Here is a 23,761-nt window from a genome sequence, read left to right on the forward strand (position 1 = left end):
TGAGCTTGTAAAGTTCACTGTTAAATTCCACATATTATTCGAACAGCCTTTAATACAAAATATGATATTAATAGTAATTACTATAGAGCAATATTTTAAAAGTAACTACTGTTTTAATTTTACCTGATATGTTAATCACTAGAAAAAGACTCTGAATTTCTGGCATTTTGTATGCTAGACATAAGTGATATTTATACAAATACAGTTGCAAATACGAGGTATAATGACTTTATATTTAGCCACAGGGTAGTATTTTAGAAAGAATGAAAGTTAGTTTATATGTATAATTTATTTGTTTTCATATAATTTAGAGAAAACAGTCCTTAAGGATAATGATTACTTTAAAAAGAAAGCCCTTGAAATCATGGAAGAAGTCACTTGAGAAGAAATCCATCCCTCAGTGGGTCGTCATCTTCTACTATAAAGCTTGCTGTACCCGTGTAATGGGCTTGTCCTGATACTTCCACTATAACAGCTTTAAAATCACCACATTTCGCTTCCTGGAAAAAGATAGAGTATACTATCAAAATATTGCACTCGTATTATATCTGGCTTGAAAACTGTACTCTTGACTTTTATCATGTGAAGGAAAGGCCAAGGGTTAATCCTACGGGCCAGGGAAGGTTTTTAAGGAGAGTGACATGGTCAGACTTGTGTTTTAGATAACTGTAGCTGTAAAGTGGGGATCAAACTGGAGAAGAGAGAGACTAGAGACCCAGAAACATGTTAAGAGATAACCTCAATTCACTGAATGATTGATTCCAGAGTCACTATGGGAGTTTTCAGTGAAGATGGAGAAGGGGAATATATACTAACATAGAGATAGTTTGGAGGTAGAACTGATAGGCCTCTTGATCAATGCATGTGGGAATTGAGGACTAGCAATAAGTTAATTATAACCATAGTTTCTAGCTTGGAAATGATGCTAGTGATGCCATTAACCACAACGGGGAGAGAAAGGAAGAGCACATTTGAGAAAGGAAGAGCTTTTTAACAAGGTGAGTTTGAGACACCTCTGGACAGTCATTTAGAGATGAGTATAATAAACAGTTGGGATTAAGAGCGTTATATTCAGAAAGACATACAGGGTAGGTAGGCAGGGCAGGGATAAACATTTGGGAGTCATCATCAGTAGATGGTTGAGAACTGAAGCCTAGGAAGTGGATGAAATTGCCCAGCAGCATCAAACTGTAGAAGAGATGAGAAGCAAGGTGAGGATGAAGTGACAGTAACATCTAAATGGAAGGACAGGGAAAGGAAGCTGCGGCAGGGGAAGAAACTGAGAAGGTACCATCAGGGAGCCTGGACGGGCCCACACAGACAGGGAGAGAGCATGATGCAAGTGAAGACGTTCTGGCAAGCATGATCAATAACTATAAAACAAGTAACTGGAAACATTAACTTCAGCATATCTTTTTATGTTCTAATTTTTAAAAGAATAATAACTGAAGCTAAAGGTAAAATGTCAAATATTGTTAGGGTACAATACTTTATCTTTTTATATCTTTTTATAAAGCTGCTGTAGTATGACAGGTCCTTCACCAGGTTATGTAAGGGTGTATGTCCACTGCTTGAACCCTGAAGGCTGGGGGGTAAGCCAAGGGCATGGTGCCCAGCCAAGAAGCAGGTATCCCTGAGAACCCAAATATCCCAGAGAATATCTGGGAACATACCAAGGAAAACAGTCCTATCACACATACACAGTAGGCAAAGAGCCAGAAAATTAGCTTAAAAGCAGCTTAGAGTCAGGAGGCAGGATGGGTCTCCGCAGTTGTTCAGCTGCTTCCCAGGAGTGCCTTATATGGAAGTTCTAATAAATGCATCTACTTGCCAACCTGGACTTGTCTGAGTCATTCTTTGGTCTCTCGGCTCCCTCTCTATTTGGGGGGACACTGCAGTCCCAGATTCTTCTCATAACAGCTCCTATAATATAAAGCCTCACTGACCTTTTGCTTTGTCTGACAGCAATATAATATAATGCTTAACAGCATGTGGTCTGTTCAGAGAGACCCACCTTCATGACCTGGATCTGCTACTCACTAACTAACCTCTGGTAAATTACCTAACTTCTGCAATTCTCCGTTTTATCATCTATTGAAAAACGATAATAACAGTACAGTACTGACCTTGTAGGATTCTTGTGGGGATTAAATGAGATGGCATGTATCAAGTGCTTAGCTTGGAAACTGATGCACAGTGAAGTATCCAATAAATGTATGTTATTATTTTTATGTTCCATTTCAGATTTCGAAGACAGTGTGTTCCGAATTTTTGCATACAACATAAATGGTTTCACATGTTTCAGATCACTATATGATGTAGAGATCCTTAAGGAAACTCTAATATTCAGAAACACCAAATCTTAAAAACAGTTATATTAGGATAGATTGTTTGCTATGTTAAAGGACTCTTTATGAGTAGAATAATTTACTGAATGTAGATCAATCATTCTGTAGTAGATTTCATTTACTACTGAGATAAGATTCATTACTTAGCTGTTAGCACATTTAAAATTTTATTCCATTACAAAAATTTGATGTTCCACAACTTTTGAGGGCTTTCACATCCTATTATATCAAATAAAACACTATTATAAAATAAAACAAACAAACAAACAAAACACCCAAATCCTAATGGTTCTCAAACCTTTTGGTCTCAGGACCCTTTTATACCTTAAGATTTGAGGACCCCAAAGAGTTTTTCTTTATATAAGTTATATCTATCAATATTTACTGTATTAGGAATTGGATATATCTGTTCATTACTTCATTTTAAAAATAACCCATTATACATTAACATATGAATAACACATTTTTGTGAAAATAACTGTTTGCCAAAACAAAAAAAAAATTGTGAGAAAAGTGGCATTGTTTGATATTTTTGCAAACCTCTTTCATGTCTGGCTTAATAGAAGACAACTAGGTTCTCATATCTAGCTTCTGCATTCAATTGGTTGGGTTATCATACATCACATCGTAGCCTCTGAAGAACTCCACTGTACACTCTTGAGAGAATGAGAGTGAAAAGCAAATAATGTCATTACTATGAACATAATTTTGACCCTCTGAACCCATGGAAAGGACCTTACGGGCCCGCTGGGGCCCCAAGACCACACTGGATAACCAATGTCCTAGTTGAAAAGAAGTTTTTACAGGCCTGCTTTAAAATTCTCTTCTGAGAGCTGAGTGAAGAAATTTATCAAACACCCAACTTAGGCCTCTCCAGTCTCATGAGTGACACACTTATAAATAAGAAGCTAAGGGTGCCACTTACCCTCACAGCTTTCCCTGTGAATACTGAGCCAGTTGCACTGCTTTTGAAGGCTCTCGTCTGGTTCAGTTCCAGAAGCCCTTTGTGATACTGTAAGGCAATTCGGGCTGTCACTCCTGAGCCAGTGGGACTTCTGTCAACCTGTTTCAGAATAAATGAAGACAGAATGTTCATAGTGTGTTCCATATTACCTGGCTTTTGTCCCTAAACATTACAGTTTTAATACCTGTTCATCTGCAAAAACACAAATGTTGGTGGTTGGTTCCTTGGTATAAGCATCTTTTCCATCTGTTAATATAGTTCCATATAAAAAGGCAAGGTCTTCGCTATCAGGATGATTAATTTTAAACTGCAAGTAACAAAAAAAGATCAACCACATGCAAAATAAATATTTTGATTCAAATTTATAAATAATGCAGATGGGTCATTCTTAGACGTAACTTTTTAATCCTTATCATTTTTAAAATACCTTTTTGGGCAACGTATACTAATTGCTAGAAATTATGTCTTTGTCTAGATGAAGAAACACAGTTTTACTGCAATTTATAATTCTTATCATACTTCCAGTCCCTTCTAAGGAAGCTGTCCTGCATATAGCCTTTGCTAAAAAAGCAGTCCTATTTTATACACCCCTCCCACCCCAAATACACATAGTCTTTGCAGCACTGACCCCAGGATGGTCCATCCACAGGCTGGCGATTGCTGCTCAAACAGGATGAGCTAAGGCAATCATAGTCTTATTCTCAGGAGCTTAAGGAGGATAATGTGGGAAAATCAGGCTCTGAGTATCTAGAGCTGAAGTTAACACCAATGATAGAGACAAAGGCTGTGAGAGGATATAACATTCTGTAAGAATGCAGAAACTATTAGGCAAGAGAAACAATTGGATGAAAAAAAGATTTATTGTAGACGATGAAGTCAGTTGATTCATCAAAAAGCAGCAGATATGCACACAAAGAAGCAGGCACTGGCAGGGTAGCTAAGTCACTCAATGGTAGATTCAGGCCCAAATGTGCAAAGCTACTTGTTCTTGGAAGTCTAGTTCTTTAACTTTTCCTGGATTTCTGCAAACATTTACAGTATGACTGAGATTGCTATAATCTGACTTCCCTTGTATATGCTTGTAATTAGTACTTTCTACTTCCAGTTACATGTCATTTAAAGCAATGGAACAGCTTTGGGTTCTTAACATCCAAAGAGTCCATCTGAAACCAAGTTAAAGCGGCCTGCAGATTGAATCTTTGTTCTCCATCCTCTTAAAGTGATACGCCCCACCTCCACTACAGCACATTCCAACATAACACTGTTCACAGGTATGCTCGCTTCCCCAACTGGAGCTAGCTCCTCGAAGGTGGGGTTTGTTCTTTCTTCGAGTCTCCAGGATCTAGCAGAATGTCTAACATATATACAGTATGTTTGTGGTAAATGTTTGTTAAAAGAGTGAATGAATTAAGATGAATTTATATTAACTTTAACTCTCCATCCCCATGGCCTTTTCCTAAATCTGCTTCAGCAGTGTGAATGGTCAACAGTTCACAGAGTAATTAATTGCACTGTCTGATACATCAATAACAGAACTTGTCCTCATTTTTCTCAGAATCCTTCCTCCCTCAAAGTCCACCCCTTGCCATCTTGTTGAGTTCAAACTCAAATGAGAAGTACAAAATTACACCTTTTATTAAGATATCCATGACTTTTTCTCTTGAATTCATGAAAAATTAGGAGAAATTATTTTGTGCCAAATTGTTAACTCAGACTATTAGCTGTCCTGCTTAATGGAACAGAAAACTGATGTAAATTCAGAGCTTCAAAAGTTGCTATCATAATATAATTGCACATATTGGTACTGGCAGTACCAGAAAAATAATTTAGAATACTGATACAGTGTATATTCTCATTTTATTTAAGTTATAAATTATTTTAAAATAAAGCTTCAGAAAATGATAATTATTAGTACATTAGACACTATCTTACATACAGTGTATATTCTCATTTTATTTAAGTTATAAATTATTTTAAAATAAAGCTTCAGAAAATGATAATTATTAGTACATTAGACACTATCTTACACAAGTTACTTTTTACTACTAATAAATTCTCACATACTAAATTCTCACGTACTAAACATTCAAATACTGTACATGTGTTTTATTTATAGGTCCCAATTTCAAGGTAAAATGTGCTTCACTCGTGCTAGAAGTGAAAGAATATCCTAGAATTATTATCTAAACTGATTTTATGAAAATAGCTTTCCCAAGTAAAAACTAGAGTTATTTAAGTAGTTATTTGAGTAACTTCTTAGCAATGTAGGAAAAAAATAATAGGAATTAATGTTCTCTATGAAATAAGAAAAAGGCTTAAATCTATTCTGTACACTATATTTTACATTTATTATTTTCAAGTTTAACAGAATGACCACACACATGCATTTAAAATTTGCAGAATTCTATAAATATATTTCTACACATTTAAGGAACTATAAACTATATTAGTATGTATGTATTATTAAATTTAGTAACTGCTAGGTGTGGTGGCTCACACCTGTAATCCCAACACTTTGGGAGGCCGAGCTGGGAGAATCACTTGAGGCCAGGAGTTTGAGGCCATCCTGGGCAACATAGTGACATCCTGTCTCTATATAAACACACACACACACTCACACAAACACAGATTTAGCTGGGTGTGATGGGGCATGCCTGTGGTCCCAGTTACTCTGGAGGCTGAGGCAGAAGCATCATTTTGAGCCTGGGAATTTGAAGTTACAGTAAGCTATGATCACACCACTGCACTACAGCCTGGGTGACAAAGCAAGACCCTGTCTCAAAAAAAACAATATTATCATTTACTGAACATTTACTATTGGCCAGACACTACTCTAAGTCCTTTACATGTATTGACTTATTTCATTCTCACAACCCTACAAAGCAGGTATTTTTTAATTTCCATTTTGCAGACAGGAAAACTGAGGCATATGGAGGTTACGTAACTTGCCCAAGGTTATATACGTTACCAGTGGTAAAGCTAGAACTCATAGATAGTTTTGCTCTAGAGCAGGGATGTCCAATCTTTTGGCTTCTCTGGGCCACACTGGGAGAAGAATTGTCTTGGGCCACACATAAGATACACTAACACTAACGAGAGCTGATGAGCTAAAAAAAAATTGCAAAAAAACTCATAATGTTTTAAGAAAGTTTACAAAATTTGTGTTGGGCCACATTCAAAGCCATCCTGGGCTGCATGTGGCTCACAGGCCACGGGTGGGACAAGCTTGCTCTAGAGCCTAAGATTTTAATAAGTACCCTATTCTTAGTACTATTAATAATTTAAACATCATTTAATTTTCTTTATAGACATAATAATGTATATTTCCTCCATGCCACAGAGAAAGGAATTGGTTATGAAGGCAGAGTATTACTGACCTGAGCTTTCACTGCCTCTGTCACTGCACTCGCTGCATCCACAAGGTCCCTGGTCTTTGCAGAACAAATGTCTAGTCCTAACTTTTCAGCAGTAACAAATGCATAAAATGCACCGCCATATGCAATGTCCACCATCACCTTTCCATGTCCAGGAACATCCACCATGAGATCTAAAAAAAAGATGTGTTTGGAAAGAAGACGTGTTTGTTAATAAGTATTTTAGCAATAAAATTCAAAGGATTTTTAATATGTTTATTTTTCAAGAGGGATGTTCTTTTCCTATCATAAAAATAATGAAGTAAAAATCCGTTTTTTAAATGAATAAGCATCGAGTGAATAACAGCTAGATGCATCATTCTATTTTTAACTTGATGATTGCAGAAGTTATAAACTAATGCCATGCTTTCCCTAACTCATACAGACATATTCATTAACTTCCCTGAGGATCTTTTCTAGGAAACACCCCTGAGGCCGAGAGAGGGAAACCCAAGGGCATCCCTGTGAACACTAAGAAGGAAAATGTCTATTCCCCACTTGTACTGTGAGAGATGGTTTAAAATAGTGAGGGTCTTGGATCCTATTTACAAATCAATTTTCTTCAGCCGTAATGTCAAAACATAAATTTTAATAAAAGATTTTTCTATATAAATTATATACACTTATCTACATGTTTTCATCTCCTTAAAGTATCCTGTAGGCAAACACAGAAAAATGCCATTGTAGAATCATTGACTGCTACAGCATCATTTTGCACCAGGGTTTTTATTTGAGCATTTTAAGTCTCAACATCCCCAAAGTTTCACCTGAAGGTCAGTAGTTTGAAATCTTGAATCTGTATTTCCAAAGAAAGGGGGCTGGGTGATGTTTATTTCGCCCCTTCTCAAATTTTCCTCTTCCCTAATTTAAGCTAGCTTGGTGATCACTGCCTTTCAGGGAAGCCTATGGCAGGGGAGAAAGCTTGTCTTTCATGTTTTTATTTTAGGGAAGCCTAAGCTCTCAAGGGAAAGACATCTGTTGGCAAATTAGTGTCCTGAAGGGAGAAATATTTCTCCTAGAGATAAATTTTTTCTCCCTTGAGAAGAGTGGAGGCTGAAGGTCCTTAGTGCAGAGAGGACGTGTGTTAACTTCCCCCAGGGCACCACAGGAGCAGGACGTGAAGAAACAGAGGACCGGGAGGCAGTGCAGAGGGCAAGGACCAGGCAGGGTGGGGCAGCCAATGCTCCTGCTCCACTTTGCTGGTTAACTGTGTAAGCTGAGGACTGAAGTGCCATCCTCTCCAAGGCCACAGCACTTTTAAGAAACCTTTGCTCACACATATCAGGAAAGGGGACAACACATGGAGTGATGAGGCTAAGTGAACCAAAAGGACAGAGTAGAGTTTCAATTTCAGAAATTAAGTTTTGGGAAAGAAAATATATCTTGTGTTCCTGAGTTTTCATACAAGGTCATACAAAGATACCAGTATGCTATCAGTCCACAGAAGGCTATCAGTATGCTATTAGTCCACACTAGTCCACAGAAGCCCTTTTAACCCATGATGTGTTAAAACAGAGCAAGTTTATAATCAAAAGAGTAAAACATGCTGTGTCTTTATCTTGATGCTGGCGCAACATGAAAAGCAAGTTTAATGAAAAGAGAATGGGCAAGTTGATAGAAATGAGGGACTGCTGGAAGGTGGAAAGCTAAAGTGAGGGTGAAGATCAGCACTTACCAGGAGACACAGGTGATGGTCCCAGGGCTCAGTCTGCCTGCCCTCTTCCCTTGATTGTAACAACTAAATGGGGCATTGGCCACCAATCCCGAGGCCAGGATGAAATTGGGAAGCTGGTTCAGGAGAAGTCATCCCTGAGCCTACAATCATTTCCCTGGCCCAACCTTTCTAGAATCTTGGGTCTGGTTTTCTTAGGGTGGGCAGTTGGGTAGGGTGCTACACCTCACTGAGTTTCAGTTTCCTTTTCTTTAAAATGGACCAAATTTCCTTTAAAGTTACTCTTGTCCACCAATTACCTGTGACTATTTCATTTTTTAATCACTAAATTACTAACATTAAAAATCAAGATATTTATTTCACCCATGAGTACTTCCTATGTGGCAGGTCTTTACATACACTAGCCCCTTAATTCATTACATTAGTGCCTTAATTACTACAGCCCTGAGAGGTAGGTACTGTTTTACTTACTATCCTTACATTATTCCCTGGTTTACCCACTAAATAAGTGGCAGAGCTTGGGGTCAAACACAGGACCAGGTGACTCCAAAGCCCAAAGCCTTTCTACTAAAATATACAACCTCTATCCAGAACACAATCCAAAATCTAAGGGTTTTTCTTTTCTTCTATACAAGCATATCACTGAAATTTCAATTTGATTTACTTTGCTCAAGATTTAGTGAGCACCTACTTACTATGTGCCGATTACTGTAGAGGATACGAGAAGTACAAGGAAGAATAAAACATAGGCTTTTCCCCTTCTTGGAGTTTAGTTGGACAAGACAGATTTTAAAATACGCTATATCTGTGAATGAGGTGTAATACACTAAGCACTATTGCAGAAAATTGAAACATATCTCCTTAAACTACAAAAAATTTTAAGGATGAGAGGGAAGCAATATGATAGGCCAGGGTTCCAACCCTAGTTCTGCCATTAGTGTGGCTTTGGTGTCTTGTGCAAACTGTAACTGCTATTTCTCCTAAAAGAGTTGTTTTGAAAATTCCACGTATGGGGAGTTCCTGGCACAGATTAGGGACTCGAAAGCCAAAACTTTAATTTCCAGTGGCAATAGGTTTCTCAAGAGGACCAGATGTTTACATTTGTCAATCAGCATATTCTTCTCCAAATTTCATTTATTTAGTTACTCATTCAACAAACATTCATTGACTGACTACTCTTCTAGGCACTTAGAATACTGTGAACAAGAAGGAGTTTGCATTTTAGCCTGGTGGGGTGGAGATGAACTCAGCAACCCTCTGAGGTGGGTACTGTTGTCATCCTCATTTTGCAGACTGTGATACTGAGGCATGGACTCTCTAGCACAAGGTCACTGAGATGGGGAGAGGTGGGGCAGTGACCTTGAACACTATGTCTGCCTTGTATGCATTTTTCAAAGTAGAGAATATAGCATTTCATTTTCTTAACTCAGTGACCATTAATGCCCACTAATCATTGTACTGTCATACAGTGATGCTCTCAGGAACTACTGAGAGGAACTACTGAGGTCAAGTGGTTGACTGACCCTGCCCTAACTGACCCAGAAATGAGATGTAGTTTGTGTTCCTGCTGCCAGCTGCCATTTCCTACAGAAGTCTAGAGTGTTTCTACTCTGCTGCTGGAGTTGCCTAGGGGGAATTCTGGTAGCCACGCTAGTTAAACTGTTGAGGTTTTAAAAATGGAATCGTAAACATAAATTCTGTCTCCCTCAAGTGGCCTCCCAATCTGGAAGTGACACCATTCTCTGGGAAAATGGCATCAATTTCTCCAGAGGCATTCTTCGTTAACTCGTGGATTTCAGCTGCCTAAGGTTGCTCTAAAAGTGCCTGTTCTATCACTTATCATTCATAATCAGGCTAATCTGAAACCTAGTTCTTCAGGGGGAATCAAGGTCCAACTTTCTAACAGATGATTTGCATGGCTTGAAGATTTTTAAGAAAAGGATAACTCTATTCCCGGTAAACTGGCTCCTGGCTCACTTCCAGTCACAATGACTAAAGCATTCTTACTGATAGAATTCAGCTCCTGGGAGGTAGTAGTCTGATGAGAAACCAGATGCCAGTTTGCCAGGTCATCCCTCCTGTAAGGGTTATGGTTATAGAGATGCCCTGCTTTACATGATAAGCTGTACAAGGATCTGTACTAGAGAATCCAGCAAAACCTTTTAATGGCTCAATAGGCCTAGGGAACTTTAGCGATCATATAAACCTTGCAATCTATCTCCAGGAATACAGTATCTTGCATACTCTCATTTAATCCTAACAAAAAAACTCTATGAGGGAAAAGAAGAAACACAGGCACAGAGAGATTAAGTAATTTGCCTAAGGTTGCACAGCTTTAGGGGGTTATCAGGATTTGAAACCAGGCAATGTGTGTTCCTGTTCTTAAAGAAAAGGAACATTCGTATCTTAATGATTTATAAACTGCTTTGTTCATTCATTCTCATTTAATTCTTCAAAGAAGTGGGGGAGGTGAGGAAAGGAGACCAGGTTTAGTAACTTATTAAGTGTGATTCTGTGTCTACCAAGCATATTCTCAGCCAGCCTGGAACCCTGGTACATTGGCTGTTCTTCGCTCTTTCCTTGACCCCACCGTACCTTGCTTTATCCACCGGTGAAATCTCTAGGAATGCCTCACCAGTGCAGAGGGAGGCGCTGAGTCAGGATAACACGCAATTCCTCGCTCCTCAAGGGTCTCCCAAAACCACAGGCGGATGGGAGTCAGGGAAAATCGAAATTACACGCACCAAGCAAATACGCAAGGCTGCTGACACACGTTGGCAGTGATTTACCTTTCTATTAATTGCAAGGGTTCGCGGAGTAGGTTAGTTGCCAGAGTTCCAGCCCAGAAAAACCGTTAATGTAGTTAGTCGCGTCCCGGTTGCAGCTCTGCCCTGGGCTGGAAAGGTCCCGCCCATTACCTGTGGCCAGCACGAAGGCCGGGACGCTGTGGAAGCGCACCGGTCCGTGGCTGCGGCCGTCCTCGCATGCCACGAAGGCGGTCACCAGCCCGCAGGGGCAGTGGATGTTGACGCGGGCCTCGCGGGTGCCCGCAGCGGGCGCCGGCACAAGCCCGAAGTCCAAAGCGAAGCGGCCCAGCGCCAGCACTGCGTGGCCGCACATGGAGCTGTAGCCCTCGTTGTGCAGGAACAGGACGCCCAGATGCGCGTCCGGCAGCTCGCTCGGGACTAGGACCGCCCCGTACATGTCCCGGTGCCCTCGGGGCTCGAACATGAGCCGTCGCCGCACGTGGTCAAGGTGCTGGCGCATGTAGCGCCGCTTGGCCAGCAGGGTGGGCCCAGACACCTCCGGACACCCCGCCAGCACGATACGCAAGGGCTCGCCGCCCGTGTGCATGTCCACCACCGACAGCACCGGCGTCCCTGGATCATGCGGGGGCAGCCGGGGCACCGCCAGCGCGCTCTCCATGGTCTGCGTCGGGGGAGACGAGTACCGTCCCGCAGCTATGGCTTCAAGCCCGACCCCTACCCACTGACTCCGCCGGAGGAGGGCGGGACGCTAACCAGCCACGTCCGGGGGGGCGGGGTCTCGGAGCCTAAACCCGGAAGCGAGGGAGGAACTTCGGAGCGGTCGCCCGGGTTACCGGGAGGCGGAGCCGCCGAGCTCGCTGTGGCCCGGATGTTTGGTGCAGCTGCCAGATCCGCTGATCTAGTGCTTCTCGAAAAAAACCTTCAGGCGGCCCATGGGTGAGTGGTCGCCAAGATCCCGGGAAGCGTTTCTGGTAGTCCCGGCTACTTTCCTACACGGCTGGCCTCGGGCTCGGCTCTTTGTAGGCGGTCTTCGGTTGGCGGCGCAGGCTCGCCCCTTGACCCCGCCCGCCCTCGGGCCGGGCTCCGCACTCCTGCCGGGTTGGGGTGGTCTCTGTCCCCAACGGGCTACTAGGGGAGGCGCGCTGTCTGCGGCGAAAGGCCAGGTCTTTGTTGTTTGGTCCGAAATGTCTCTTCAGTCCCTTAGTTTAATGTCGAGGGAACACTTGCTTGAGGGTTGACTTCGGAATTGAAAACGCGGGTGATAGTGCAGAAAAAACAGTAAAGCAGAAGCAAGTTGCTGCATAATTTGTCTACTGCTTCAACCTCAAACGTAGATTTATAGCGCCCGTCACAAAGGGCAGGACCGCTGCAAAAAAATGGAATCTTAAAACTTTAGCCATCGTTCGCTAAAGGAAATGAAAGGAGAAATTCAACAGTCGCTTGGAGCCTGGGTTTTGCTTAGTAAGTGATAGGCTGTTTATTTCAGTTCAGTTTATCATACTGGTTTTCAGGCCTTGGATTTTGAGAAACTTTAGATTATTGATATTCACGTGTATTTATTAAGCATCTACTAGATGTAAAGCCCATACAGAAGTTTCCAATTCCTTAACTTCTGCATTCTTGAAAAACCTGAAATATTCATTTTCATGTATTAATTTAGAACATTGTGATTACAATTGGTTACAAAAAAAATAAGCGCCCATTAAAGAGGCCAGTGGGTTTAAAAAGCTAAGTCCGAAATTTGTTAAAAGCGAAAATATTAAACTGGAGGAATATTATTCAATGCTGCTTCTCTTTTTCTCTCAGCAGCATAAGGAGAAGGAAGTAAAAAGTCTGCTTGAATGTGAAAGGAGAGAAGGCACTGTAGACCAGGCAGTCTAGATTGTGAATTCGTGAATAATTTGGGAAATGATTGTTCAAGAATAGTCAAAAAGATGCATAATTTTTCAAATTAATTCACATGTAGACCGCAGTTTGTTTTGAGACGGAGTCTCCTTCTGTAGCCCAGGCTGGAGTGCAGTGGCGCGATCTCGGCTCACTGCAACCTCTGCCTCCCGGGTTCAAGCGATTCTCCTGCCTCAGCCTCCCCAGTAGCTGGGACTACAGGCGCGCGCCACCACGCCAGGCTAATTTTTGTATTTTTAGTAGAGACGGGGTTTCACCATTTTGGCCAGGCTGGTCTGGAACTCCTGACCTCATGATCTGCCCACCTCGGCCTCCCAAAGTGCTGGGATTACAGGCGTGAGCCACCTCACCGAGCCTGTTTGTTTGTTTTAATCAATGAATGAATGAAGGGAATCAGATGTCACTGATGAAGAAAACTTCCATAATTTCTTGTGAATAAGGTCAAAGACAACGTATTAGGTTCTTAGTTGTTGGGGTTTTTTTAAGTAAGGAATAGCTGCTTTTCCCCTAAGCCTTTAGATCAGGGGCTTAATTTTAATGCAGTGGTTTCTAAAATATTGGCCCAGTGACAGCCTTGATGAAATTTTCACTTATCCTCCACAAAAATGATAAAAGCTAGGACAATGTAGGAAACTTTTTATAAAGGTAATTTGCATACCTCTGTTATGAAATTATGTTCTCTCTGCTTTTCCCATGTGAAAATGTGTTCTGTTATGAACATAGGTGATAATGATAATTGTGTGTCTACATGTGGGTGCTTAATGTCCTGACTGGGCAAAATACAAGGTGGTGACCCTCTACTGGTGCTCTAATTTAAAAATATATGTATATTTGAACTTTATAATCAGTTAAACTCAGAAGTATCCTCTAATCATACCGGGTTAGGCTTTGAGTCCTGGGGATAGATCCTGCTCTGCTGGTTGAGGACCTTAATCATAAGGCACGGTATTAACAGCAAGGTTCCAGGATAACTGTCTGCAGTGTCACAGTGTAAAAGGAGAAATGTAAATTTAAAAATGCTTCAAGACTTTTGTCTAATACATATTACTCAAAAATTTGAAACTGTTATTTTTGCCAAATGCTTCAGCTATTATTGCAATTTTTTTTTATAATCACAAAAGATGTTACTATACTGGCATTTGTTTTTAAAAAGCTGTCGATATTCAACCAGCATGCCTTGGACTTTATTGTGGGAAGACCCTATTATTTAAAAATGGCTCAACTGAAATATATGGAGAATGTGGGGTAAGTCTTATGTTTGTATCTTATTTCATTTTGTAAAATCTATTTGCTTTTGAAATATTTTCACATACAACATTTTTTGTTATTATACTCATTAATTTATAAAAGAATATGGAGGACCAGGCGCAGTGGCTCATGCCTGTAATCCCAGCACTTTGGGAAGCCTAGGTGGGTAGATCACTGGAGGTCAGGAGTTCGAGACCAGCCTGACCAATATGGTGAAACCCCATCTCTGCTAAAAATAGAAAAAAATTAGCTGGGCATAGTTGTGTGCGCCTGTAGTCCCAGCTACTTGGGAGGCTGAGACAGGAGAATTGCTTGAACCTAGGAGGTGGAGGTTGCAGTGAGCCAAGATTGCACCACTGCATTCCAGCGTGGGCAACAGAGGGAGACTCCGTCTCAAAAAAAAAATAAAATAAGGAAATATAAAAGAATATGGAGGCATTAATATAGTCATTGTTTATGTTGGCATTTTGATGTCTATATTATTTTTTAAAACATTTAATAATTTTATAATAATTTCTAATTTATGATTTGGTACCGTGTCTTGTACAGTAAGTTGAACATCATGAATCCAGAACATTTATCTGCATTTATTCTTATATAATGTTAATAACTAGGTTTTTCATTGAATGTTAGTCAACTATTTTAGTAACTTAGTAAAAGGAATCTTCTAAGAGCATTGTACAAATATAGCACATACAATATAGATTTCTTTTTATTTTACTTATGCCCTCTTTTTTATTTCTAAAAGCTGCACATGTAAACTTAAATATTTAAACTGAAATGGGATGTCTTATAGAATGATTTGGGGGGGTGTTAGTGTTGTAAAATAATATCTGTACACAAAATATTGGTTTTATATATTATAGGTATGCCCAAGAGGACAGAGAACGAATGCACAGAAATATTGTCAGCCTTGCACAGAATCTCCTGAACTTTATGATTGGCTCTATCTTGGATTTATGGCAATGCTTCCTCTGGTTTTACATTGGTTCTTCATTGAATGGTACTCGGGGAAAAAGAGGTTAGCACATTTCTATGAACATATCTGGCTGGACTAATGTTGGAATAATTATCACTCAGAAGACCTTATTAAGTAATTATGCTTCTTCTGTTTTAAAAGTGGTAAACATGTTTTTCTTTATCTTCAGATTATTCTTAACTGTGACAAGAAAACTTAACAATAGGGCATGACTTAGTAATTTTTAAGGGAACTGTCCTTAGTCTGTTTTACTCTCAGTGATCTTGAAGGAATACTTTTACTTCTCAACTATAATCCTTATTGGTTTTCTACACAAAATTGGTTATGATTACAAGCTATTTATTGTTATGGAACACATTCTTTGTAATTTAATTTAATACTAATAATCTAGTATGATGTAGTTAAAAATGATATAGCTGTAACCTAATACAAAAACTCATATTAACATATTAAATCAGCACACATTTATTAAGCACTGCATTTTATGTTTGGAAGATCAGGGAAGGAGATATAAAAGTAACTGACATGGCTTATAGTCATAATCTTGTGGAGAAAACAAGTGTGTACATAATTATAAATCAGTCTTAGAAATGTAGTGGAAGAGTTATAAACAAAGTACTCTGGAGTTACAAAGAATAGATAAATTATGCCTCATGGGATCTGAAAGATTTCAAAAAAGGAACATTTTAGGCAGAAGAAACAGCATGAATAATGGCATAGAGGTATGAAATATGTGATCTGTGGTAGGCAGGAATGGAAGTAATCTGGGGTAGTCAAGAGTGGGTTGCAAATGAAGAAAAGTAATATAAAGGGGAGTAGGAAAGATAGGTTGAGGCCAGAATGTGAAGGTTCTTGATAAGCATGTGAACTTTAATCTGCTGGGAATGGGAAGTCAAATTCTGCCTTACTGATTTTCTTTTAGTTCCTCCAACTTCTCAGGATCTTTCCTACTTTAGGTTCTTTCCCTTCCTCCAAACTCTTTCTGCTGTCTGAAATACTCTCTTCATCTGACTGCAACTTGTTACCTAGCTACCTTCTTTTCCTTCTGATTTCAGTTTAAAAGTCACTCAGAAAGTTGAGTACTAAAAACAAAACAACAAAGAGTGCTCAATTAAAAGAGAAAAATAAGGAAGACAGCCTACTTTCTATTCTTTCCTTCTAGGCCTCTGGGCCTGTGGTCGGACAGGCAGTCTGAAAGACTTCTGAAATGCCTTCAAGCCTTTTTCTCATTGTCTTGGCTATTAGCACTTGGCTCTCTTTTAGCCATGCTAACCTCTCTAGCAAGTTGCTGTACAGCCTGGTTGAATTCCTCTCCTGAAAATGCTCTTTTCTTCTCTACCACATGGCCAGGCTGCAAATTTTCCAAACTTTTAGACTCCGCTTTCCTTTTTAAGTCCCCATTTTTAAGTCATTCCTTTGCTCCCACATCTATCTGATCATAGGCTGTTAGAAGCAGCCACAGCACATCTTGAATGTTTTGTTGCTTAATGATTTCTTCCACTAGATACCCTAAGTCATCACTATTAAGTTCCAACTTCCACAGATGCCTAGGACATGGACACAATGCAGCAGAGTTCTTTGCTAGGGCATAATATGGATGACCTTTACTACAGTTCCTGATAACTTCCTTATTTCCATGTGAGACCTCATCAGCCTGGCCTTCACTGTCTACATTTCTGTCAGCATTTTGGTCACAACCACTTAAGGCTCTAAGATGTTCCACGCTTTCCCTCACCTTCCTGTCTTCTTCTGAGACCTCCAAACACTTTCAGCCTCTGCCTGGTACCCAGCTCCAAAGCTGGGTATCTTTATAGCACTGCCCTACCCTTCAGTTTTAGTTTTCTGTTAGTCCATTTCCATTACTATAAAGGAATACCTGAGACTGGGTAATTTATAAAGAAAAGAGGTTTAATTGGCCCATGGTTTTGCAGGCTGTACATGAAGCATAGTACTGGCATCTGCTTCTGGTGATGGCTTGAGGAAGCTTACAATCATGGCAGAAGGCAAAGGGGAACCAGTGTGAGAGGAGGGAGGAGGCAAAGGGGAACTACATGGTGATAGGAGGAGGAGGAACCTCTTTCATTTTTTTTAATGTTTTATTAATTTTTTAATTTATCTTTTCGTTTTTATTTTTCGAGACAATGTCCTGGTTTGTCACCTAGGCTGTATTGCAGTGGTGTGATCACTGGTTACTGCAACCTTGACTTCCTAGGCTCAAGTGATCTTCCCATCTCAGCCTTCCAAGTAGCTGGGACTACAGGCGTGTACCACCATACCCTGCTAATTTTTTATATTTTGTAGAGACAGGGTCTCTCTTTGTTGCCCAGGCTGGTCTCAATCTCCTGGGCACAAGCAGTCCTCCTGCCTCAGCCTCCCAAAGTGCTGGGATTATAGATGTGAGCCACCATGCCCAGCCACCAGGATCTTTTAAACAACCAAATCTCACATGAACTCACAGAGTGAGAACTCACTCATTACTGTGAGCACAGCTCCAAGTCATTCATGAGGCTTCCACTCCCATGACCCAAATACTTCCCACTAGGCCCCACCTCACTGAGGATTACATTTCAACATGAGATTTGGAGGGAATGAGCATCCAAAAAAATCACTCCGTATTTGAGTGAATCATTTATTGGTGAAGGTCTGGTGTTTGGAAGTGGCATCATTTGATGTATATTTTAGGAAGAAAATTTCTGTGGAGGGTAGGTAGATTAGAGGTGAGATATTTCATAGAAGACTGTTGTCAAAGAAATAGACTATGGTAGTTGGAATGGAAATGGAAAGGATGGTCAGATAGAAATAGAATCAGCAGTTTTCTGGGGCCTATCTAATAAATCCAGGGTGGTTATTTACATTGGGAAAGCATTTATAATTTTTTAGAATAATTTATAAAAATACTTTTAAAATAGCAGCTTTCATCCAGTTTTTAATTTCTGTTATATTAATAGAATGATGAGAGATGGGGTGAGAAAGGAGATATGACAAAGCTGAAATAGAATAATTGTCCAGTCAATTGGTGGGAAGTTCTCAGCCCACAGTAAAGAAGAGCTAACAGGCATAGGTATGTCTTCACCAAATGTGTTTGAATTCAGACGTCAGCTATGTTTTGAGGGAGAGACTTGAAGCAGAGACTAGAGGGTGGTTTGAGGGAAGGCGAGGAGTGACTAATGCTCAGACAGGAAAGGAGGTGGGTTTAAAAAGAGGGAGTTGTACAACTGTGCTTTGCCTAGGAAATTGGTAACAAGGACCACAAGGGCCATCTCTTACAGTTTCCTGAAATTTTGCACTTACAGTCCAGATAGATGGGGGCTGGAGGTGTCTTAACAAATGTTCATAAAAACTGGGGATAACCCCTGAGCTGATCTGGAAGGATGCATGGTTTGGCAGATAGGTAAAATGTGTTTGAGGTGGAGGGTGATGCATGCCCAGATGTGTGGAGGCACAAGTGAACTTAAAGTCATTTAGCATGGCCAGGAAATATAGAAGACGATGCTGGTGAGGGGTATTTTTCCAGAAAGACAAAAAGACTCAAAATTAGTTTAATGAGAGGAGTTCTAAAATTGTATTTCATTTTGTAAAGATTATGTGTCTGGCTGTAGATAGGTTGAAAGAGAACATGACAAGAAGACCAGTTAAGATAATGAAGTTGGGATTTTGCCTCTGAAAATATTAATTCTATAAGGAAGCAAAATGTCAAATTATGTAATGTGAATGTGTGTTTATTTATGTTTTCAGTGTTTTCATCTTTGTAAAATGGCACAGGAGTTCTGTTTCCAACAATGTGAGTTAATTAGGAGCTCCAAGTGACCCACCTGCATGAAATAACTAAAGTCTGGGAAAGATAAACTATGTGAGACATTGCTGGTCCCAGCTGGAGATGGAGAGATCTCCAGGAACTCTTCTCTTTCAAAACACAAACCAGCCCACCCTGAGTTAGGCCAGAATGACAAGGCAGGCAGTTGGGATGAGAGGGTTGTCTGAGGTCAATTGCTGGTAGCAGCAGTGTTATCTGGATACTGAATCTTGGGTAGCCTCTGCTGAGACTAGACCCTCAAGGGCCTGAAGCCTAAGGTAGTAGTGGCCATGGCTGCTGACAAAAGTAGCAGAGCCTCTTTGCTGGAAACCTTCCCTATTCTCAATTTAACCCTATAAGACTCTTGCTCATTAAAATCTAGTAATGGCCTCATAGTCTGTGGTTACTAAATAAAATAGCACTAGGACTTATTGGTACATGCAACAAACAATATATTTATGCTCTGAGAGGACACAGATAATGGACTTTCACCTACAGGATATGTAACTGCTACCTATAAAGAAAGTAAGGATGTAGTCACAAGCTGTCCATAACAATAAGATTATTAGGAATAAATACATGTGATGGGGAAGAAAAGGAAACTTTTAGAAATGAAAGTTTATACTTGCCAAAATAAAAAAAAAGGTAGTCAGCAGATTAAACAGTTGAAGATAGAATTAGTGAACTAGAAAAAAATGCATATAAATAATGGAATATTGCACTGAGAAAGAAGGAGATGGAAAATCAGGTGCAAGAAGGTGAGATCCATGTTGGGTAGGTGTGGGAGTGGTCCAGGCTTAAAGTCTTACACCTCATAGAAGCCAGTCTCTCTTATAACCATTCATGAACTTCTGGGGTCCTGCAAGTGACATGCCAATTATAAGAGTCACTGAACTCAAGAAAGCCAAACCATGGTATCCCCATCAGGCATTTATAGTTCATTTATGGTTCTCCCCAGTCAAGATATAATTTACCAGGCAAGGATCATTTGTATCATAAGCAGTGTTGCCTAGCAATATAGTTGACATTCTATCCTTATCAGGCTTCCAGAGGAAAAGAGTTAGCTGAAGTTACCTGAAGCCCAGATTCTCATGCACAGCATAAATGTTTTGTTAAGTCTTTGCCCAAAGTATCTAATTAGGGTCTCTGGAAAAATAGAGACTATGAAGGAGAGCTGCTATTTTTTTTTTTTTTTTTTTTTTGAGACGAGTCTTGCTCTGTTGCCGAGGCTGGAGTGCGGTGGTGCGACCTCGGCTCACTGCAAGCTTCGCCTCCCAGGTTCACGCCATTCTCCTGCCTCAGCCTCCCGAGTAGCTGGGACTACAGGCGCCTGCCACCACGCCCGGCCAATTTTTTTGTATCTTTAGTAGAGACGGGGTTTCACTGTGTTAGCCAAGATGGTCTTGATTTCCTGACCTCGTGATCCACCCGCCCCGGCCTCCCAAAGTGCTGGGATTACAGGCGTGAGCCACCACGCCCAGCCAAGGAGGGCTGGTATTTTAAGAGATAACTGGCTTCAGGTTTTACAAAAATAATGAGAAACCGATTCACAGATCCCAGAAGCAAAACACATCCCAAGCAGAATAAACAGAAATTCACACCTACATGCATCATAATTAAACTGCAGAATACTGAAAACAAAAGAGAAGCCATATGGAAGAGAACCAAGGCACACCTGTTAACAGCCTTGGTTGTGCTTCCAGCTAACAGCCAGCACTTACTGCAGCCATGTGAGTTAGTCCTTTTAAATGCTGCAGCATGGTCAAGCCTCTAGACGAGTGCTTCCCAAATTGACACCATGTGGAGCAGAAAGAACTGCCCAGTTGAGCCCAGTCACATCACAAAATAGTGAGAAATGATCAGTGGTTCTTGTTTCAAGCCACTAAGTATTGAGGTAGTTTGCTATGCAATGATACATAATGGAAACAGTGTTCAAGTAGAAAACTCAAAATCACCTATAGACTAGATATTAGAAATAACAAGACAGTTTAATAAAAAGGTTGACTATAAGATAAATACATGAAACTATTTCCTATATTCCATGTACAGTACAAGTACTGTGACATAGCTCAGACCATTAAGTTACATAGGATTTATCTGAGCACTTGACAAGCCAATTTTAAAATTTATATGGAAGAGCAAAGGGCCAGGAATAGCCAAGACCACCAAAGAAGTAGAAAAAATGTATGTGACATCAAGGATTATGATCATATTATTCTTCTGGCTCAGGAATAGAGAAATGGACTCAAGAAACAGAATAGAGACCCAAAACACAGACAATTATATATGAAACTTTATATGAAAGAAGTGCCATGGCAAATTAGTTGGGAAGGTAGGGGTGGGAAGGAGTACCTGTTCAGTAAAATGCTGCTGCTGGGACAATTGGCAATTCAAATGGGAAAATGTAAAGTTAGATCCTACCTTATGTTAGGCACAGAAATCTCTTCTAGGTGAATTAAAGATAAATGTGAAAAGCAAAACCTTAAAATTTTTAGAAGAAAATTTGTGTGTGTGTGTGTGATACACACACATCTCAGGGTGTGGAAGGACTTTTTAAAACATTTAAACTGCTAAGTAGAAAAAAAAATAAAAGCCTGGTGTATTAAAATTTAGAACATGTTTATAAAAAGGCTTCACAAAGAAAGTGAAAATTGAGCCCACAAACAGAGGTACACATTTGCAACACATTTAACTAACCACAGAATGGATAAACAAATCACAGTATTGTCACACAGTGGAATCCTAACACAATAGCAAAAATGACTGAACCTCAGCTATAAGCAATAACATGGATGAAACTTGGAAATGTAATTTTGAGTAGAAAAAAAATCTCAGAAGACTTCCATTAGTGTGATATCATTCAAAAATAAGCAAAACTAACCAGAATAGTTGTGAAGCATAAATACAATTGGGATAAAAACTTTCTGGAAAAAAGTGGTAAAAGCAGTTTGGTACATGGTTGCCTCTAAGGGAGAGACAGAGGTATGGATGGGGAAGAACAAAGAAGTAGTTACAAATTGTTGACAGTGTTCTAGTTATTGGGTAGGAGATGAGCTTATAATATTATAATTACTGTACTTTCTAACAAACACGTTACATACCATCTTTTATGTGCATATTAAGATTAAAATGATACACAGATAACTAAGAAATTTTTAGCAACAATTTGGCAAGATACTAAAGATGCAGGGTAGATATAATTTCTGCTTTTCTGTTACACATTTAGATAATACTGCTACAGTGTTATTTATCCCTTTTGAGAAAAAAAGGTTATACTCAAGTAGTTTTTGTTTGACTTTTCTTATAGATTTAGAAATCCGTATCTTGACACATGTACATGTTTTATTAAAGCCATTTAAATATTGCAATTTTTCTAGCAATCATGCCTCTTTTCCTTCTCTAGTTCCAGCGCACTTTTCCAACACATCACTGCATTATTTGAATGCAGCATGGCAGCTATTATCACCTTACTTGTGAGTGATCCAGTTGGTGTTCTTTATATTCGTTCATGTCGAGTATTGATGCTTTCTGACTGGTACACGATGCTTTACAACCCAAGTCCAGATTACGTTACCACAGTACACTGTACTCATGAAGCCGTCTACCCACTGTAAGTGTTTATTTCGACTTAAGATCGTTTTTTTTTTTTTAAATCTCTGAGGATTATTATAGATTTTATGGCGTTTGGAGACAAAAACAGGTGTGGGTTTGAGTTCTGGGTCTGCCAGCGGCTTTATTACCTTGAACATGTAAACAGCCTCTTGTAACTTCAGTTTTCTCTTTGGTAAAATGGGAATAATGATCCTTATAAGGTGTCGTGAGGATTAAATTAATCCACACATTCTAGATACCATATAACTTACATATAGGAGGCACTTTATAGTAAATGGCATTATTACAGTGTTTGGATTAGTGTTTTTTCTTTTTTTCTCCCCAAATAAGTGTAATTTCTGTTAGAATGTTTTGTTTTCAAAATATTAAATTCATAAAATTCTGTATGCAATTATGCCAGACTATTCCAGTTTCAGAATTTTTATGAATTTTTGTAAATTCTAGAACTAGAAAATGAATCAAATTCATTTTGATATTTTTTGGGGGAAAGGGAAAATAGAAGTCTGGTATTTATATTCTCATAATTGTAGCAGGCTTTCAGTACATAATATGCTCAGGGAAATTAGTCCTTTTTGAGCAAGTTCTTAATAATAAAACATCAAAAACATAGAAATGCAAATAGGTACAAAACAACCAGATATCTTAGAAAAAATGAAAATCTTCTTTTCTACCTGCCAGTTTTTTGTTTGTTTTTGAGACAGAGTCTCGTTCTGTCACCCAGGCTGGAGTGCAGTGGCACGAGATCTCAGCTCACTGCAACCTCTGCCTTCTGGGTTCAAGTGATTCTTGTGCCTCAGCCTCCCAAGTAGCTGGGATTACAGGCATGTGCCACTATGCCTGGCTAATTTTTGTATTTTTAGTAGAGAGACGGGGTTTTGCCATGTTGGCCAGGCTGGTCTTGAACTCCTGGCCTTAAGTGATCTACCCACCTTGGCCTCCCAAAGTGATGGGATTACAGGCGTGAGCCACTGTGCCCGGCCTCTCCCTGCCAGTTCTTAGGTATGGCAAATTATTTTATAGATATATATATATTGCTATAATTTATATATAAAATACTAT

At 39.7% G+C, this 23,761-nt stretch overlaps 2 protein-coding genes across 6 annotated transcripts in view; one reads left to right on the forward strand and one right to left on the reverse strand.

The window, feature by feature from the left end:
- On the reverse strand, window positions 1-11,957 carry L3HYPDH (trans-L-3-hydroxyproline dehydratase). Its single transcript, XM_003831650.7, has 5 exons — window positions 11,316-11,957; window positions 6,690-6,859; window positions 3,497-3,619; window positions 3,274-3,411; window positions 1-500 (listed from the first exon to the last, which is right to left on the reverse strand). The coding sequence occupies exons 1-5, from the start codon at window positions 11,821-11,823 to the stop codon at window positions 375-377; spliced, it is 1,065 nt and encodes a 354-aa protein (XP_003831698.1). The 5' UTR covers window positions 11,824-11,957; the 3' UTR covers window positions 1-374.
- Window positions 11,470-23,761, forward strand: part of JKAMP (JNK1/MAPK8 associated membrane protein) — a 20,718-nt gene continuing 8,426 nt past the window's right edge. The window contains exons 1-5 of one of the 5 annotated variants that reach the window (XM_008957001.5): window positions 12,083-12,101; window positions 12,500-12,626; window positions 14,224-14,315; window positions 15,185-15,339; window positions 22,494-22,700. In XM_008957001.5, the coding sequence (XP_008955249.1) occupies window positions 12,581-12,626; window positions 14,224-14,315; window positions 15,185-15,339; window positions 22,494-22,700 (500 nt within the window). In that variant the 5' untranslated portion in view covers window positions 12,083-12,101; window positions 12,500-12,580. Of the gene's footprint in view, window positions 12,627-14,223; window positions 14,316-15,184; window positions 15,340-22,493; window positions 22,701-23,761 lie in introns of all 5 variants that reach the window. The other 4 variants (XM_003831646.5, XM_003831647.5, XM_055097649.2 and 1 more) reach the window with 4 other exon arrangements.

Source organism: Pan paniscus, chromosome 15 (genome assembly GCF_029289425.2).
Source record: "Pan paniscus chromosome 15, NHGRI_mPanPan1-v2.0_pri, whole genome shotgun sequence".
NCBI lineage: Eukaryota > Metazoa > Chordata > Mammalia > Primates > Hominidae > Pan > Pan paniscus.

Bases quoted from the DNA above. Each gene is read 5' to 3' on its own strand.
- L3HYPDH (XM_003831650.7), bottom strand. From the start codon at position 11,823: ATGGAGAGCGCGCTGGCGGTGCCCCGGCTGCCCCCGCATGATCCAGGG. The intron at 6,860-11,315 runs GTAATGGGCGGG...TCTTTTTTTTAG, and splicing joins GGCCTTCGTGCTGGCCACAG to ATCTCATGGTGGATGTTCCT. The intron at 3,620-6,689 runs GTCAGTAATACT...TGTTACTTGCAG, and splicing joins CAGAGGCAGTGAAAGCTCAG to TTTAAAATTAATCATCCTGA.